Raw genomic sequence first — 20,693 nt, forward strand, 5'->3', positions numbered from 1 at the left:
TGAAGTTCCACCGAGATTACTAGAATAAATATTTTTTTGACACTATCAGATTTTTTATAAAGTTGTTTGAGAAACGAAGGTCGTAAAAAACAATATGTACTACCTTTAACGACTTTTTTCCGACAGATCAACGGACTTTTAAAGAAGTACTAAACAGTCATTTTAAAAGCCAATAAATCTCTGAATTCAAGTTAAAAATCGTACTGCTGAATATTAATTTTAAGAAAGTAAATGTTGTACTATAAGGATCACTTCACAAGATTGAAATCAAAATATCAGCTGAACTAATTATTTTTAAATATAAGTAGCTTAATCTTTTTTAGAGGAAATGGCAAGATACATAGGATGGATTAATAGATTAGAGAATATTTACATGATTCTATTCCAATTAAACTTTGTTCTTTAATGTCCCCTACATGCTAATAACATCAAGTTATTTCCGAAACCATTTAATTTTTGTTTAAGATATTTTTTTTATATATAATACACGACTTCATGAATAATTTGAAGTGGTTGAGTTAGGTGACGACTCACCCTATATAATATACGATGCAACTTCAATATTTACACATTCTAAATATTTATTTCTGAATCTTTTATATGAATCATAAATCAAATTGATATAACATTTTATTCCTATTATGAAAATTTGTTGTAAAAATATCTCTTAACCTGTTATTTAAGTTCTTTTATTTATATTTTATTATATTTCATTTCTTATATTAAGTATGTTTATATTCAGTGGTTATTAACTTCTATACTTTATCTACGGATTAAATTGTATTTATGACTTCTTCGAGGCTCACGATTAGTAAACTCGTTATTAAATAGAAAATAACATTTTTTGGGTAAGAGTTTTGGGTAAAGAATATTTAAAAAATATTATTTCATTTGCTATATAAAAAGTTCATATTATATTATATATATTTTGAAATGTTCCATACTATCTAATGTTACGTGAATATCTCGAAGATAAACATCTAAAAGTATGAAATTAACTTTAGCTGAAGAGCATAACATAGTATTGTTGCATAACTATTTTGAAATGTTTTCTCTGTATTGCCGCCGTCTATAAACCTTCGTGATTTAAAAAATATGTATATGTATAGTTTTTAAATTATTTACATATTGTAGTCACCAAATACTGAGTAGATATTATAGAAAGCATATAATTGATAGTACTATTTTATAGAATTAATATATTTTTTTCGCTTGTTAACTTTTAACTTTTAAAACTAACTTCAACTTTTTAAACAATTCTTTTTACAACTTATAACGATAGGGATTTAGGTCCCTGCGTAAAAATATTCCACTTGAATTATAACGAAACGCAAGAGCAGTTTCAAATATAGGAATAATAAAATTGAAAGTGATCTTGCGTAATACTGACAGGCACGTTCAACGTTATATATGTACGTGTAGCTCGCAATTACCATTTATTCGATGTCAAGAAAAAACAGGAGAACGTTATACAGACATATGTGCATAAATTCGCTTATATGTATGAGAAAACATATACATTTACGCGAAAAAGGATATTAAGTATTTCACATTGTTTCTTTATACTTATACAGGTGCATCGAATAAATGCAAATATAACACTCTTAAATGTACATGGTATGAAGTATGTACATATATACATACACGCGTTTGGCATTGGTCCATAATAGATATATCATGTTCCTTTTCTTACGCTGTACATTAAAATTTCGCATTGTATGCTTAAAAGTCGTGACATACACGAATAAACGTAAAAATGCTTTCAACAGAATGACATAATTTTTATCGACAGAATTGGTCAACAAGTAGTATCAAAATAGCAAGATCATCTTACTTGTGTTCCAAATTTTTGACAAACTTGTCAAATTTAAAGCAACGAAAAGAACAGAGATGGGATGTATTTTTAATTTTAGTTAGTCACTTGTTAATTTTTCATCTTATTTTTTGATTGGGGAGCGGACATTTATATACAATGATTTAATTTAATCATATCAGTTAATTTAACTTAAGATATATTTAAGAAATATTACTATTAATATTCTATTATTATAAATATTAATATTCTAGTATTTACATATTTTGTAAATTTATATAAATTATATTGATGGGAATGCATGATTATTTATATTTATTATTACCTATAATTTAAATATGTAGAAAATTCAAAGTTAGCCTGCTTTATCTCTTGTTAGTTTATTTAATTTTATTTAAAACGTAGATGCATATCATTTTTTGATAAAATTATTACATATATTGTAGATGCATGTTTTGAAAATTATGTATTGAAAAATTTAATTTTGTATCTTAAAAAGAAGATTGGACATCCTCCGATATAACATATTTTATTTTTTATTGAAAGTTTTTCATCGACGACTGTTATGATCTTTTTTTAGTTCCAATCATATTACTTATAGGTCTACACATATCTTGGTAGCTACTTAAACTGAAATACTAATGTGAACTCAGTGAATTACATACGTTTATTTGTATGTATACGTGGAATGTGTACATTTGTTTTCATAATTCTCAGATATATAATAATACTTCTCTTATTTTATTTCTACTTTAAAAGATATTACAGTCCCAAATAGATTAACAATTTTACATATGTATTTACTATTTTTTACATTTTCTTGAAATCATCGAAAAATCCTTTCATAAATTTTCTTAAATTTATCATTAAAGTTACATAAAGCCTATTTTGCAGGATTTATATAAATTCGTAAAATCTATTACTATTTTCTAATTTCGACGTCTTGTCGTAAAATTATTCGGTTACTTTTTCACACTGACGGAATCGAGAGAGATCGGTTCGTTTCGGACGGAATCGGCTCGCTTCGCTCGAACGAACATCGCGGTACCAACACGAGTCGAGAATTTGAAGCCAGGACTCTCGTTGCCTGCTGTGCCTTTTCTCTTTCATCGTATGTTTCTTTTTCCCTCTCTCTTTCTCCTTCCTTTCGTCATCGGTGCCTCTCTTTTTCTTGCCATTCCACCATTTCCCTTGTTCACCGTGCCCCTTCTTGCATTCGTTCGTTCGTTCGTTCGTTACGTTGCCTAGCCCTGGGAATGCGCGGTCTCTCTTTCTCTCTGTTTCTCCAACGTGCCTGTTTGCTCGCTCGCTCTTTCGGTTTCTCTCTCTCGTTCCATCTCTGTTTCACTTGCTCATGCGTCTTATTGACCCGGACCCGGTTCTCTTCTCCTCTCTCTCTCGATTTGCCGGGTTACCTCCGACTCACCCGCCTCTTGATTGGGGGTTGAGTGGGAAGAAAGGAAGCCCGACGTACAAATCCTATGATATACATTTTCATTTTGTCTTGTCTGTGCGCAATTTTAAAAAATCGGAATTCCAAAAGCTTGCGCAATTTCACGTTGCTCCTTACGCGTTAGAAATTTCTCGTGGAGGTTCAGGTTCGCCGTTTAACAACGTTGCACAGCGATCGTTCCCACGATACGTTTCCATATTAATAGATTTGATCTTTCTTCTGATAACAGCTAGAAATTACGGGGTATGCGTTGGCTATGGGGTACGAGTTTATAGAGTACATATATGCTAGGAATTGCATTCCATATGTGGCATGACAGTTTGTGTTTCGTTTGAATAAGTTCAGTATATATGTAAAACGTTGTAACCATACTTTTTGAAATACTATTCTAAATAATGAAAGGAAGATAATTAACGCACTGAAAGATTTACTTATTATCGTAATCATTAAAAGTTAATTATGTTTCTATAGAAACATGATTTGTTAGTATAAAGCATTGTCCCTGGAATTGTTAGGAGTAATATTTATTACATTTTATCTTACGAAGACGAACGAGAAAGTATACATATTTAAACTTTCCAATTTTTCACCGGATTTTCAAAAATATGTAAAATTTTTAAATTAGGTACATTTTATAAAACCTAACGAATTTGTAGTAGAAAATGTACAACTTAACATTGATTTATTAAACAACGAGGGTGCTTCGATATTAATAAACTATTACATTCATATATATGTAATGTGCATATTTCAAGCCTTTAAAGAGATGGATATACTAAAGGAAAGCATAATTTCGTTAAATCTAAAAAAATTGTAAAAGATGTTCCGCGTTTTGTTTTCTTGGAAATTTTAAAAAGTTCTTCCGTATCGACTGACAAGTGACACGAAGTGAGAGTTCTTCGGTCGGTAAAGCCGACTTGACACGCAGGAAAAAGGGTGCGCGAAAAGCAGGAAGTACCAATGTGGAGCAAATTCCAGTGACCGTAGCAGTGTAACGAAACTAAGAAGGGTAAAAAAAGGCGCGAGAAGAAAGAGCGCACGGCGACAAGTCAGAGTTGGTGTGTCTTCCTCTCCCTTTCGCTCTCTTTCTCTGCCTAAAAGTTGACCTCGAGTTTCAAGGGTAGAGAAGGGTTTGCAGTCGTTTGCCCCTCTACCTTACCGGGGACTACGAGCCATGGCTCTCGAATTCTCTACGAACGGAAGAGAGAAAGCGACGTTGCCTCGATGTCAGTAGTGGTAGACTCCCGCCATCCCCACCACTGCAGAAATGTAGTTCGATTGGTCGGCGTACTCGGGTTTTCCTTTGTGAGCGGGCGGGTGAAAGCGTGGCTTGGCAACGCTGTACGAGTTCGCCGGCGTCCGCTGGAAGGAAGGCTAAGCTCGTGCAAGTGGAAAAAAGACAGAGGAACGCGGAGAAAGAGACAAACAGACAAGTAGTGAGTGAGACTTCGGGTCGGTGTGGAAGGGGATCGGGTTGGAGAAAGAGAAAGAGAGAATATACAAGCGTCCAGCCAGCCCGTCCTCGCCAGGTTCGCCCTCTGTGTGTGCGGCATCGCGTGTAGAGTCGGTGGCGAGAGAAGCAATCCGCGCGTAAGCTTCTCCATGTGAAAAAGCTATTACGCGTTCCACTACCACTGTGCAACAGCCAACATCGGTGTGTATATACACGTAAAAGAAGCATTGCGTCTCTATGCGAGCGTGGTGTCGCATAGAGTGCGTAATTAGCACCGTGTGTACGAGCAAGTAGAGAGAAGAGGCCGTCACGTTTTCGAGGGAAGAAAAGGGCAATATAGATATATATATATATGTATATATATATATACTATGTATTTTTCGTAAGGGGAACAATAGTGCACGCATAAATGAACGAAGATACATATTTATTATTAAATATCATTATCGGTGACTTCGAAAAGAAACGTTGTGTCTCTCGAATGAAAGGCTCTATGAGTACTTAGGGGAGGGAAGAAAAGGGAAAGAGAGAAAGAGAAGGAGAGCGAAGAGAGAAGAGACGGCAAGAGAAAGAGGGAGAAAAAGAGAGACGGAGAGACGCGGCAGTGTATCTGTCGATGGTGGGGAGACAGAGGGAAAAAGAAAGAGCTAGAAGGGGAGAGAGAGCGCCCTCCCCTACCCACCCGCCCGCCCTCCTCCTCTACCCGCCATACCTACTCACGGAGCTAACGAACGGTTGAGCGTAGCGTCGAGTAGACCGCATCCCAAGTATAACGTACGTATTCACGAGGACCTCCTCTATACATCGTCGTGGAAAAAGCAGCGTGTATGAAGCCGCTTGTGCTACCAGGAGTACTAGTAGTGATCGTGTAGTGCGCCGGCTGGACAAGAGAAACGTGGTGTGACAGTGAGAACACAGTAGCGCGTGCGGTGCGTGTCGCGCGATACACGACGGTCACGAACAGGATCCCGTACGAATGTGAGGGTGCGTGTGCGTACATGTGTGTGTGCGTGTAGAGAGGTATACTTTGTCCGGTGGTGTGAGAGCAAGCGAGCGAGTGCGTGCGCGCGCGCACAGCGTTCGCGTGCGTATGTGTGCATGTCCTGTATGAGGGAGACAGAGGAGCGTATGTGTGGTGTATGAGTGCGTGTCGTGTAATTTCTTCGTGCATCCTCTTCTTTTCCTTGGTTGGTGGTACCGTTTGTGGTAAACGAGGCCGAAGTGACAGACAGACCGTCCGCGTGTACGATATGTCGGAACACCACCGCGTTGCCGGTGGCTGGGGCACAGCGAGCCCAGGAAGCCGCGAGGATGCCTCCGGTGGTACCGCCTGGTGGCCTTCGGGTTTAAACGCCGTATCTGCCGAACAACAACAGCAACAACAGCAGCAACAGCAACAACAGCAGAATTTACATCAACACCTGATGAATCAACAGCAGCAGCAGCTAACGCAACAACAGCAAGCACAGCAACAGCATCATCAGGATATCGTTAGGAGTACCGCTGCCGCTACCCAGCAGCTTTTCTCCTACAAGATGGCCTCCAGCTTTCAGAATCCAGCCACCACGGGCACACAGTCGAATCCCGTCTCGACGTCTACGCCGGTTGGCTCCTGCATGAGGGGAGGCTATGATTATAGATTAGGAACGGGGCCCGGAACAGGCGGAGGTGTACCTGGTACACCTTCCGCACCACCGCCTGGCGTACAGTGGTGGTACCCAGGTGGAGTTATGGACGCCGGCCAGAACAACCTGCATCAGCAATTGCAGGGCCAACAACAGCAGCACCTCTCGCCCATTACCACACAAACGTCCACGCCCCCCGTTATGTCCCCGGTATGTTGCGACCACGATCGACCCCCTTTATGCTTCCTCTTTTTCTCGTTATTGCCTGCTTTTTAATTTCATACAAGTATATTCTATTGTTTTTTTCACCCTATACATCATTACATTTACATACATTTATATATATATTTTTCGCTTACTTCTATTTGCGCGGGATTCTTTTATGCACTTGGAAGAAAAGCGGCTGAGATACGGTCTTTTAATATTTCTTGACAATCAGTTTCGTATCGCTTTTTAACCGATAGGTTTAACATCTCTCTCATTCTAACTTATTAAATATGTTGCGGTTTCTTTCAAAAAGTTGCACTTCTGTTGCATCTCGTTCTTCAACTACCTTTTTTCTGTTCTTTTTTCGTAGATAAAGCGAGAAATCTATTAGTGGTTTGTTAGTAACTATGCGAAACACTGAAAAGAAAAGTACTTTTTTCTAGTGTTTTACGCTTAGTGATATAGAATAATACTTGTAACAAATACACGAGTTGTACAGTTTCTCTCTTTTGTTTTGAGAAGAACTGACGAAAAGAAGAAAATCGATTTCGACTAGTTGGGCAAGCATCACTATTTCATTCTGTCTGTGAACCGAAGAGAAAGAGTACAGTAAAGAGCATAATTACAGTAATTATGATAACACGTGACTGAACGTCAATTTCTCCTTAGCCGTGTAATATCTTCATAAAGACATGCTTTAATATGCGAGAATAATTCTAAGAATTTTGAACTCTTGTTATTCTGTTTGTCTCGGCTGTAAAAGTTTAAATGGTCGTCATTGTGATGGTTATACTTTGACACGAACGACGTTTTGAATCATTATACCCGTAGCTATGTTGTCGAGCTGTTTATCTCGACGTTATTAAGGAAAAGCACTTAGTAGGAAATAATCAGATGGATTTATACTTCATTTCAAATATCTAACAATTGGATTAGCAAGGGCAATACGTTCGAAAATATTCTTTATTTTTATTTTGTTAATTCTTTATCTTTTATATTCTATTGAAATTGCCGATAAATCGCTATTTTCATTAAGAAAAATTTCATCAGTTGACAAAACATGTCGACGATCAATGATAATCGACTCAAATTAGTCATGAATTTTCGGCTCTATTTGCGTTGAAAAAATCTTAATAACTGATTCTATCGTGCTTGCTTTCGTACTACCGTCTGCGTTTCATCCTGACTCGCGTCTCTTGCCCCACCGACCGTTGTCCGCTATTGATTCCGGGTTTCGTGCGGCCTTCTTCGTACGTACGTTCGTACAGCGGCTCTTGCCGTGCCGGTTCCCTTCTTTTTTTTTCGATTCCTCTGATCGAAGTGTTTTAGGCATTCACGATTGGAAATAGAAATTCCGATTGATCGACGTTCCTTTGATAAGGAATCATTTTGTTCTTAGTTTGCTTTTTTCATTTTAACGCAACAAAATTCTATTTTATAGAATTTTCAAATGTTTCTTCTTTAGACTTTTCTTCATTTATTCATGACTGTATTTTATTGGACTTTTTTGTCAGATATTTTAATTACTTGAAATATTTTGACCATATTTGAATACTTTTTCGTAATACCTATTTAAAAATTCCTATTTTTTCAAAGAGTTTCTGGACGATTTGAAGTTTAGTTTTTGATCGTCCTGGTTGAAGCTTTAATCGTCAGTAGATAGAAAAAAATTCTAATTCACAGCGTCATTTCTTTGATACAAAGAGGCGCCACTTTTTAATTGGTTTCGTTGATTAAATATGAAATGAAGAATTTTATTTTTCAGAGATTCTGAGTGATTGAAAACTTTTTTAGTCGTTTCCTTTATTCGTATATTTATTATTAATAAGTAAAAGAAGCTCCGAGCAATCGTATGTCCGATATCGAAAAATATTCGCATTGGAATTGATTTTGTGAATCAAATATAAAATTCATATCTCCGTATTGTTGGTTCGTGTTTTATTCATTTATATTGGAAAAAAGAAATTTAGATTCTTTTCGATAAAAGTTAGGCAATTTTCCGCTTTATTTATAAAATAAAGTGACGAAATTATAGTCATTTTTTCCTCATGAATTTCCTAAAGTTAGTGTCTGTTCGAAGGTTGGTTGAGCACAAAAGAGTAATTCTACTTTTCAATGACGTTAAAAGTATAAAATTCTGTTTCGTGAATACTGTTCTTCATCTTCTATTTTACTGGATTTTATGATTGCAGTTATTCAAGTATATTATTACATTTTCTGTACACAAGTTCGTGTTAAATTTACAGAAAAATATTCAAGAATATTCAGCTTTTCAATTCTTCTAACGATAAATTAAACTCTATTTCAACCCTGTAAAGTTTCAGGCTACTTCAAAATTTCAGAAGGATTATGTTTCATATTTTAATATGATCTTTCATATTAAACTCTAACACGTACATAATACATATATAAAATAGATAAATGCATAAATACATAATATGCCATGGATATAAATTATAAATCCCTAAGGAAAAATAAAAGTAATACTAGCAATATTGAATCTGGGTATTCCAATATTTTCGAGAAATTACAAAATCCTTCGAATACTTTTAGTTATTTCTCCACGATATTGGATATACTGGTTCTATAATTGTCTGATTTTTGTCCTAATTTCAGCAAGTTTTAATTCATGTATATGTTCTAGTCTAATTAGAGATGAGCCGCACGTGTTTAATAATACAATTTGATATCTGTACTGCGTATCTTTTAACGGCAAAATTAATTGCCGGTTTATGAATTATTTAACGTTTGGCAAGCAAAAAATACACGTTAATCAGACTGTTTCAAATCATAATATCATTTTTTGTGCATATTTTAACAGTAGAGTTACAAGCATAGATTGTGCAATGATAAACGTGTGTCAGTACAAATGTTCACATATTGTAAAGTTGTCCTATGACAAGTTCAAATTTAGCGAGATGTCAACAAGTCACTGTTGAATCTCTTACATACGTGATGCACTAGGAATAGGTTTCTTTCGTTGTACTTAATGTAAATATACATGCTACAATATTTCTTCAGAGCACTTAGTTTGAAGCATGAAATGATTATCTTGAAATAATTTCGAAAAGAATATGGTTAAAAATGCTTTTATTCAAAAATATGGTATGAGACACTGTATTATAATAGATATGAAACACATAAACTTATTCATTTGAAATTATTACTTCCACACTAATCTTTATTAATCTAGAATCGCGCGATATTCACAATATGAGTTATTAACACATTACTGATGAAACACATAAAATTATTACATCCCTACAACTTTTTATTGCTCCGGAATCGCAATGTTAGAGAATGTCGGTTAAGAATGTCTGTCTTTAAAAATACCGTGTTTTTTCCCCGAGATTCCAATAAAGAGCATTCAATATCGCGGAGCATTGAAAACGTATTTGGAGCAATATTAAAAGCAGAGCTCGAATGAAAGTTAAGATTAAAGTCTCTGTATCTATCAGATGGAGAGAAAGTCAGAAAGTGGCCCGAAAATTTAAGATTACAGTGATAGAGGTAAATGGAGGAAATAAACTTACGTTCTTTCTCCTTGGATAAAATGTTGAACGTATCGTTATTCAAGAAAACCTTCTTTGCAATTTTCTCTTTGCGAAAAGAAAAGATTGGAACTATTGATTCGATTATGCGTACATTTCATAAAATAATAAACGATATTCGTTCAGAAATATTGCGACTTTTACGTTATAGATTTTACCAAAACAGTAAAAGTTATTTCAAAGGGAATTTAAAAAATGAACATAAAATTTATTTTGTATATAAATATATGTATGAAATATACAAACATACATTTTTCAAGGGGTTTTAAAACTCCAAAAGATATCTCTATTGCATTTAGGATCTTGGAATTTTTATAATTTCGTTCCGTTGAATTTTACTTTACAATAAACTTAGGAGTTGATCCTCTTAGTTGCTTCGACCGCTTTTCGATATCAGGGAACAAACGATGCTCCGATTTTATCAATAAAATAGTTTGAGCTATGGGATATTTGAAATGCCACCATATTCGGTGATATGTTTGGACATAAATTTGTAACAGTAATCAATTTTCGATGAAACTTTAGGTAGTGATTCAAAATGGTTTATGTATCAAATCTTTATATAATATGTTTCTATTGTACGAATGTGATTACACGCAGGATTTACTGAAACATTATAACTGTAAACGATAGTTGCAAACATCGTAAAACAGTATCATAAATGAGAAACCGGTATTAACAGTAATACATGATTCCTTAATCTCCAACGAAGATACATTGAAGAACGTTTAAATATGGAAAAATATTTCCATTATTTTTAATGTTTGATTAATTCCTGAGATCGGTTGAGATCTTATATTCCTTGACAACGTGTTTTAGTTATAGCAATATAAAGTTTCGAATAGTGGGTCGAGTGGTTTATATTATTCTTAACTCTGATTTATATTGTAATACTTGTTCCAACCAGTAAAAAGAAACAAGAATTTATATATGTCTGCAACAATTCTTTCGTATTATTTTCAAACTTGAGAATATTTTTAATAACAGAACAACACAACAGATTGTTTCGAAATTGATCCAGTGTGACGTAGTAGCGTTAGGAGGAATTCAATCTTTATAACATATGGCATAATTTTTGCAGTTCAAAATGATGTACATATAATGAATTCTTATTTTTCAGATATTGCAGATGAAAGTATTGTTACATTTTTAACATTTTGATCGAATTTTGTCAGATTATCTTAAACATAATTACAGAACATTATTTTTTTGCAAAGGAAATGAAATGCAGCAATGAAGAATACATATTGCACGATTATTCATGAAATGCATATTAGTTCGCATATTTTATCATTACAGAAATCTTAGAACATTTGATTGCAATTTTAGAATTTAAAAAAGATTAGAAGTAAATTAAATTTTAGTTTTCTTCAGAATCATATCCTTTTGGTGAAATTTGTTCTTCAAGTTATCATATTATCTCTTTATCTTTCGTTTAAATAATTGAACACTTATTTGACATGTTTCCGTCAAAACGTATTAAATAACGTACACAAAGGTACAATAAAAAGTATTTACTTTTTATAAAAAGGTAAATAAAAGTACATACTTGTTAACTGGTTAGATAATTTAAGCGTATTTAAATAAATGAATAGCTTTGGAATTAATTTGTTTTAAGTTGAAAAGACATATCTCAGTAATAAGGTTTTATAATTTAAAGTGGATTCTTATCATTGAGTAAATTATACTTTTTACGAATGTTTAAAGAAAATATTTTTACTTGATCATTTATACTCGATATTTTACGAGATCACCATTTACAAATACACAAAACATAATATTAAAAACTTCGTGCAGAAATTTTTGCAATTTATTATCTCTTAATTTATTAATTATACAGAATTTTATTTTTTGTCGATATAAACTTACAGAAGAGTAGATAACTACATGAAATACATTATTTCTACATCAATATTTTATATCTACATTGACCTTAAAGTTTATAAAAAAAGATAAGGTTTTTTTTGAAACAAAAAGTAATAACCAATAATAGTGAGGTATATGGCATAAATACAAAATTGTTTTTAAGATATCGGAAAAGATGTTAGTAATATACTGATATAAATATCGCTGTAAGCGATATATAAATTTTGTTCATAGATTTAAAATGCAGTACACATAAAAAGAATCCAATCTCCAAAGTTTTCACTGATAAGTTTTAACACGATATAAATTTAAAATATGACATCAACGAAACTTAAAGTAATATATTAATAATATTAAATTAAATTAGAGTACACTCTTTCAGGAAATCTTCTCTTGAAAATCCAATGAATTGTGTTCAGTATTTCATTTTATTATCTAAATCGTCATCTTTTTTCTTCGGCAGGTATTTGTCAATTAGATAAATAATTGAACTAAATTTTAATATTAAACAAATGGGGGATATCAATTTCTGTTTGATCGTATATGTAAATATTTGTTGGGTACACGTAGTAACATGCAATCTAGAAGTAATTTTAGTTGATGCTGAAAACACGATCTCGTTTAATGAAGTTTGTACATACATCAATGTTCATTACGAACACTAACGATGTTCGCAAAATTTTAACTTTCTCGTACTATGCCGTTCGTTTCGAAAATATATTTCCGAAGTACTTATTTTTTGTTATCACAATGTAAATTATAATTCTCTTTTCCGCATAATAAGCATCGCTAATGAAATTAGTATATTGTGATGTCATGTAGTAAAGTTAAGTACTCTTTATTCATCTTTTTGTTTTATCATTTACCATTCTCATTTTACTGGAAACTGTAAAAGACATACAATATAATATAAGCATGGTCTTTATTACAACAATTCTTCTTTTTGTACTGTTATTCATAGAGAATGCATACAAGTCTGTTCTGCTATATTTTGTGGGTTTCATACTCAGAGAAAGGAAAATAATTTACTCTTCGATAGGTATATTACATTAAATACATTACAAGATATTCCATATAAGTATAATGATCAAATGAATTATGATATTCTCACATTAGATGCATTTTTTGTTTCTATTTTCAACCACAATGAAATTGTAGTTTAAAATAGATACTGTAACTTTATAATAATAATACGCAGTATGATATTAACAGTAGTATAATATTATACTGTTTAATACCCGATAAATAGTACACGATAATAATTGCTTAGTTGTCGACTAGCCTGTTGCCAATTCATTGCTATCTATAACTGTACGATATTAATAAATTATTTAGAATAATTCGTTTCAACTTATATTATCACTAGGAAAATTATATTTCATTAATGAACTTGGAACAAAACATTGACTTGCAGAACACTATTTAAATTGTATACAAAATATTGGTGAATGTTATCTTTAACAAGAAGATAACAGTGCTAGGCATCACGCAATAAATTAATATTTCAAACTTATTTATATATTTATTCAAACGTAATATGTATATGTATATTATATATTAGGTATTAGAAATGATATTCATGACAATTATGCTTATTAATACAATGTATTATACAATCATCATATATTATATTATGTCATGAAGGAATTTTGTTTCCTGTACACATAGTGTTTTAAACAGCTAGCTTCTAGAATTATAACATAGCTGCACGCAATACTATTATGCGCCTGGTATTATTTTCGTCTACGAAGCAATGCTTTGCACGCAGGGAGAAAATCTGATTAGAAATAAAAAAAACTTTATTTTCCAGAATCCCTTTGTTAGATTCCGGATTCGTACATTAGAGATAAAAAGGTCATTACCAATATATTGCACGTTATAGTAGTAATGGGTAAAATTAACATGTAGATACGTCTCGATATGGACTAATTATTCGATATCTTTTAACAATTATTCAGACAGATTCTGGCTTTGGATGAGAGTATCGAAGAAGTTTCAAAGCTAATTTGAATAATATTCGCTGGAAAACACATCTTTAGAGGCGGCTTCTGGTCTATTCAAACATTTGGCAATCCAATACAGTATTCATACCTGTATATTATGTTTAGAGTAGAGTTTATCACAATGTGAAACAAAAGAGAATTGTACGCATCACAAAATATGCTGGCTCGAATCTTGTAACTTTGAGCCAATCTACATTACCAATTCGATACGATAATTAATCAATTTCTGCAAGAGAAAGAGAAAAAGAAGAATAGCAATTTTTTTAGTCTGTTCGTTTTGCGTTAAAAATAAAACGCTAGCGAATTCTTCCTTTTTTCAAATATTCGTTAAACGAGAGTTAAGAGGACACTGATAATTGCCACCGTGTTTTTAATAATGATTCTTTTATTGCAGCACCAGATACAGCAGTTACCGCAGCAGAATAATCTCCAGCAAAATAACGCTCAGAGTTTACAACAACGAGACAATATGCCGAGAGGAAAGGATTCGAAGCCAAGAGGACGGATGACCGCATACGCGTTCTTCGTGCAAACATGTCGTCAAGAACATAAAAAGAAACACCCCGAGGAAAAGATTGTCTTTCGAGAATTCTCTAAAAAGTGTGCAATGAGGTGGAAGGTAAGAGACATTAAAATATTTCTAGAACTTCATCCACTTGAGATATAATTCAAATTCTATCGTTTTACATCCAAATTAATAATAATGAAATTATAAAAGCATGTTACACATTTTATAGAATAAAATATATGAGTCTTTCAGAAGTACACGTTAACCAATTCTATAAATTGAAAAGTACAGAAAAGTGACGATGTTACAAACAGTTCTTCAAATACACCTTAGAATTTACCATTATTTATGTTATTTTTCATCATAATGAACTTATGGAAGTAAATCATTTGTTCTTTGAGAATTGAATATTAATTAATCGTGTGTTATGAAATTAAGAAATTAATAAAAAATGAAGTTGTTTAGTTTCGTTTCTGAGAGGCTCATGTAAAAAGTTTATCGTTAATAACCAGAACTTACAGATTGTTTTTTGTTTTAAATAATATTCGTTTGATTTAAAGTTTGATAATTTAGAAAACTGAAGTAAATTTATGGTTAAGCAAGATAAAGGGTTTTACAGAAATAAAGGAAAAAAGATCAAAATTCAGACAACAAACTTACCAGAAAGATTTAATCAATGAAAATAGTATGTACATATAAGCAAAAATTATTGTCGTGCACTTATTTATATTTTTAGAATTATTTATCAAAATTTTTCACTGTAGGATAGCATGTGTGTTATAATTAATATGTGTTTAGTTCGTTAATTATAATAATATTAACACAAGACTAATAATGCTAATAAATTATAATGTAATAATTATTACAGTTACATTAGTTACAATCTATTATTTTTGCATTATTCTGCATATTGTAAAATGAAGTATAATTTCCGAACTTCACAGCACTTACGTCTTTGTGGAAGTTACATTTTCAGAAACTGATTTAATTACCAGATATATATCTAGCAGCATAATTCTACATATTTTATGTAATTCTATAATTGAATAATGTGGCTTATAAAATCGAGATTTTTACATTAATATAAAGAGCACGATATATATTTTGTGATATATAATGAAATAATACACATATAGGAACAAAACATCAGAAGAATATATTTTATATAGACATTTTGCCGACATAAATATACAATAAAGAAACACAAACATATTTAAACAAGATTAATAAGAATACATAAGATGTAAAAGTATGATATTTGCTAGTGCGCATAATACTAAACTTCGAACGAAAAAAACTCTGATTGGATTTAGAATATATATTTCTAATGAAACTTCTTTACACTGTTTTAAGATATAAGTAACTATAATTAGTTCGTTAAACATGTTTCAGGAAATAATAATAATTCCTAGCGTTGTTCGCCGGAGTAAAAGTGTAACTAATTTAAGTAGTAATTTACAGTTAACTGACCTCATCTGGAAGTTGCTATACGTTGATTTCTTTGAAGATAACTTGTCCGTATCTTTTTATACATAAGGCAAGCTCCCACAGAATCATTTTGAGTGCATAAAGTTTTACAACAAACTGATAATAGTACAAGCTTTAAAAAAGAAATTATTTATGAAGTTACTAAAAAATATCTTAACTAATAAAGGAAAGAATTCTTGTAGGAAAATATTTTATATAAATATTTTGCAAATAAGTATATGTATTTCTTTTATGAATGAAGAATGTTATAGGTAGTTAGACGTTGATTTCAATGAATGAAATTCTTGTTTGATCGATACACAGTAATGAAATATTTCGATGAAATTATTTTTTTATAATACGAAGTATTGAAATGTTTAGTGAAGCCATTTTTTTATAATACACTATCGATATTATACTTCTATAATTCTTGATTATATTTGTCTATGTAAACTTCTAGTCAGAAAAGTAGTTTTAAAATGGACAGATCAGGAATATTTCGGATTAACGGTTAATCATATACCTGCTACTACCCGGGATCTTGTCATGAGTTTGATTAGAAACGGGACCGGTTTACAACTCGTTGTTCCTTAGAGTTCGTCCCTTATATTGTATAGTATGCATCATGTCATAAAACTAATAATATGCCAATCACATGGCTGTCCTTTAATTTTTTAAATCGTTTACTTGAATTTTCTCTTATTCGTTAAAAATATTGTAAAATATACTATAAAATTCGCAGTTAAAATCTACTAACAGGTAATAAGGTTGTTAGCCTTTTTGACAAATTTTGGATTAAAATTAATTTTCCCTTGAATTTTGTCTAACACAGGTATAGGTAAATACCTGTGTTAGAATTAAATACCTGGGTAAATACCTGGGTCAGAATTATTACTATTAGAATTACTATAAAACACGTAAATGCGAATCGTATCTTCCATTAGGAAATAATTTTGTTTTACCAATTATTTATATTTTGTATAATACTTATAAAACTACTGTGCAAAATGTGTATAATAAAAGTGCGATTAGAAAGCTGCAAGCGAATAAAATGTATCAATTTGAAATTGATTTACATTTTAGAAAATATTTTCACGTAATGTCTGTCACGATTACTTACTGTTTGATAAATATCTATAAAATAACATGTAATATTACTTATCGCAAACTTTTCGGTACGTTAAGAAGTTCAGATATATTTTTCGGTAGAAGAAGTTTTGCAAATGTGAAACAACGTCACTTTGAACAGGTGCTACTCCAACATCTGGTCATCCTACCCCTCGAAAAGGGAGAGACACTTTCTGCACGCTCCTCTTTTAGATTACAGACCAGATGGTCTTTACGATTAAAGACATTGACCTCCCATTATCTTACTAAAATGTTGGCCTCAGCAGCTGTAAAATTTTTAAATGTTCTTCCACGAACTACACGTTTTCAAGTATATTTTTGAGCGCAGAAGGCTGGTTACATATATATAATTATATTATATACATTTTTGCACCTTCAATTCTTCTATGGATATATAAACATTCATAGTCTACTTATTATTAGGTATTCTCCTACTTAACAATATTTTAATTACTCGCCATATTAGCGTTTTTCCTTTTTAATAAAATATGTCATCTTCACGATCCCGATTCTCGTACCTCGTCATAAATGATTATAACAACAAAGACGATAAAAATATATTCAGGTTCTGTCAGTATTTGCAACGTGTAATAATATAATTATTATCTATTACTGTTCATTCTAATTTTTTAGTTACAAAGATTAAATATCTCTGATCTTCCTCAATAATATTAAAAAAATATTAATCCGAATATTAAGTAATTTATATAAATTATATAAATAATTTATATAAATTTTATATAAATAATTTAGATAATAGAATAAACATTTTAATAATAGAATAAACATTTATATAAATAATATAGATCAGTTGTTAATTTTTATTAATACTTTTCACAATTATTGCACTTTTATATATATGATTCAAATTATGTTTACATTTTATAGCATTGCGTACATATATAAATGTGTAAACCAGTAAATGTATTATAGTTATAATTATTTTATGTAAATTATAAATTTAGTGTCACACAAGTATGTTTCTTATAATCATAATATGTACTACATGTTTGTAGACAATGTCAGATAAAGAAAAGAAGCGTTTTCACGAAATGGCTGAAAAAGATAAGAAGAGATACGATGCAGAGATGCAAAATTATACACCACCGAAAGGAGAAAGTAAAGGCAGGGGCAAAAAACGCAAACACATCAAAGACCATAATGCTCCTAAAAGATCGCTGTAAGTAAATGTGATGAAATTACTTAATGTTCATAATGTAATAAAACGCAATTAATATATTCAGATAGTTTTCAATTATTTCTAATTATTATTTGCATTTATATTTATAAAACCATAATTTGTGTATGTATGCGCGTGTAATAATGATATTACGTTTTATTTAATAGATCTGCCTTTTTCTGGTTCTGCAATGATGAACGTGGAAAGGTGAAAATGCTAAATCCTGAGTTTGGTGTAGGTGATATTGCTAAGGAACTTGGTAAAAAGTGGTCAGATGCAGATCCTGAAACCAAATCGAAATATGAGGCTATGGCGGAAAAGGATAAGGCTCGATATGAAAGAGTATGTATAACATAATTATGTATGATTCAAACAAATTATTAGGTATTTTTTATTGTATTATTAAATATTAAATACATCTTATATTTAGAATTTAAACTACAGTATGTACGAATATATTGACACTGTTTGTAATAATTTATGTGAACTTGATATATATTATGTTTTGTTATTTAGGAAATGACTGCGTACAAAAAGAAAATGAAAGATGGTGCACCTGTAGTAGGAGTTCCAGCAAATACTGTAAAAAGTGACAGTGAAGAAGAGTATAAAGAAGATGATGAATAGCGGATGCACGACAAAATTTCATCTATCACCCCGTGTCCTTGATCCTGAAAGCATACCTCACCTACTGTACGTACCATTGATCTTAGCGTGAGCGTACTTACACCACTAGGAAAACAAATAACTAATCACCAGTCCCTGATTATTTACAATAATAATTAAATACCCGCGATTATATTAATTATTTTAAAATTGTATGTATGAGAGGTGCGAAAGAAGATCGTATGAATGACATTTGTATTTTAACATATTGATAGTAACATGTAAAATGGCGTAGGATAGCAGAATGAAAAGATATGGTGACCCTACTTTCTATCAGGTGGAAGGCGCAGGGGCTCAATCATTGTTGACATTATATTCAAACTATGTTGAAAGCTGTTGCAGCTATATAAAACTGGATACGGCGGCTCCATAGTTGGGCGGTATCATTCGAAATAATTTGGTATTTATCAGTTCAGTTCATTCGCTGCCAGTGTAAGAAGACTTATTGTATATCCTTGTACAGAATATTTCTTTAAATCAAATCTGTCGCAGGTGGGGTATGGGGCTGCTTTGTATGAATGTAATTGATTTAAGTACGTGTCGTATAGTTGTAAGTATTAGGATAAGTATATATTTTAATGCAACTTCGATTCTACATCTGCGTCAACATGTGATAGTTTCCACAGACGATGTATTCTAAACCACGAGATTGAGCCTTATAGCTTATAAGTGATCAAAATCGAAACAAGATATTTAATTCACAACTTTGTGAAATCAAAATTAGGCCGGTAACCCAGCCATGGAGCAGTAGTATTGTAAAAAATATTATACGTAAAACATATAAAACACAATTAATTCTTATTCGTAAAAACAAGGCAATTCGATTTATTTTACATAACTGATAAAAATTCGTTTTTATGTTATCTTAGTAATAATTATAATTTCAAATCTTTTATAATCGTATAAAGTAATGAATTTTTGTTCTCATTGAAATTAATGACAGTCGTTGAAGACAAACTAAAGTAGAATTATTCTTTGAGTTTTAGCAAATTGAAGTAGTCCCTGCCCTTACCATCGTCATTCTCCCTCTCATATTCATTTTCCAATAAAACGAATACGTTAAAATCCTTTCAGAATCATGTGATTCCGTTCATTGTTTAAGAAAGTAAGATAAGGCGTGTCTTGTATTGCCTCGAGTCATCTGGTGTACAGCAGGCTGTATTATAATAAATTATTGTGGTTTCTTGTAATATTAACATTCCTAGATCCTAGTGTGTACAGAATTTAATCATTGAGATTAGAGTCAACTGTGTAAGAAGCATACCAAAAAAAGCAGGCTAAGTAATGCAAATATGAATTTCGTGGCCAAGATTGGTATGCAAAATGAATATACAAGAGGCTTCTTTACAGTCAGACTGACTTGCACCTTGATTTGGCTCAGCAGGTAACCACTACTTTTTGACGTAAAAGCTTTTCATCTCCCGTGCACATTATCATGTAATGTGTGATTATATAAGCAAAACCTGTTCTAGAGGGAGCTAGAGGATGAATACTGTAAAATATGAAATTGTAATATTTTAATACTGATTTGCAGATGTGCATAATTTTAACATAGCTGGTTAAAATGAATTGTACTGATACAAAGGTATCCATTTGATGGAGATAATTAATAAAAACAGATATTGAAAATTACGGCAGAATTTTCTGTGTTATTATAGGGGAATTATAACAGTTACAAAAGAATGTTTGTTTTGTATATCTCTTAGGATAAATAAACTTTTAAAAAAATATGTGAATATGTTTCTGGTACTGCTCCGAACCTGTTTCTAAGCA

General features: G+C 31.8%; 1 protein-coding gene across 1 annotated transcript; it reads left to right on the forward strand.

The window, feature by feature from the left end:
• The first annotated feature begins 4,048 nt into the window (after positions 1–4,048).
• On the forward strand, positions 4,049–20,650 carry LOC117207028 (high mobility group protein DSP1-like). Its single transcript, XM_033446839.1, has 5 exons — positions 4,049–6,554; positions 14,366–14,590; positions 18,091–18,254; positions 18,422–18,596; positions 18,771–20,650. Exons 1-5 carry the CDS (start codon positions 5,859–5,861, stop codon positions 18,879–18,881), a joined length of 1,371 nt encoding a protein of 456 aa, XP_033302730.1. The 5' UTR covers positions 4,049–5,858; the 3' UTR covers positions 18,882–20,650.
• Positions 20,651–20,693: the final 43 nt, after the last annotated feature.

Source organism: Bombus bifarius, unplaced genomic scaffold (assembly GCF_011952205.1).
Source record: "Bombus bifarius isolate JDL3187 unplaced genomic scaffold, Bbif_JDL3187 scf7180000008014, whole genome shotgun sequence".
In the NCBI taxonomy this organism is placed as follows: domain Eukaryota; kingdom Metazoa; phylum Arthropoda; class Insecta; order Hymenoptera; family Apidae; genus Bombus; species Bombus bifarius.

What these genes read in the sequence shown, in the direction of transcription:
- LOC117207028 (XM_033446839.1), top strand. Translation starts at nt 5,859, where the DNA reads ATGAGTGCGTGTCGTGTAATTTCTTCGTGCATCCTCTTCTTTTCCTTG. An exon ending in CGCCCCCCGTTATGTCCCCG is followed by an intron (nt 6,555 to 14,365) that starts GTATGTTGCGAC and finishes CTTTTATTGCAG; the next exon opens with CACCAGATACAGCAGTTACC. An exon ending in ATAAGGCTCGATATGAAAGA is followed by an intron (nt 18,597 to 18,770) that starts GTATGTATAACA and finishes TTTGTTATTTAG; the next exon opens with GAAATGACTGCGTACAAAAA.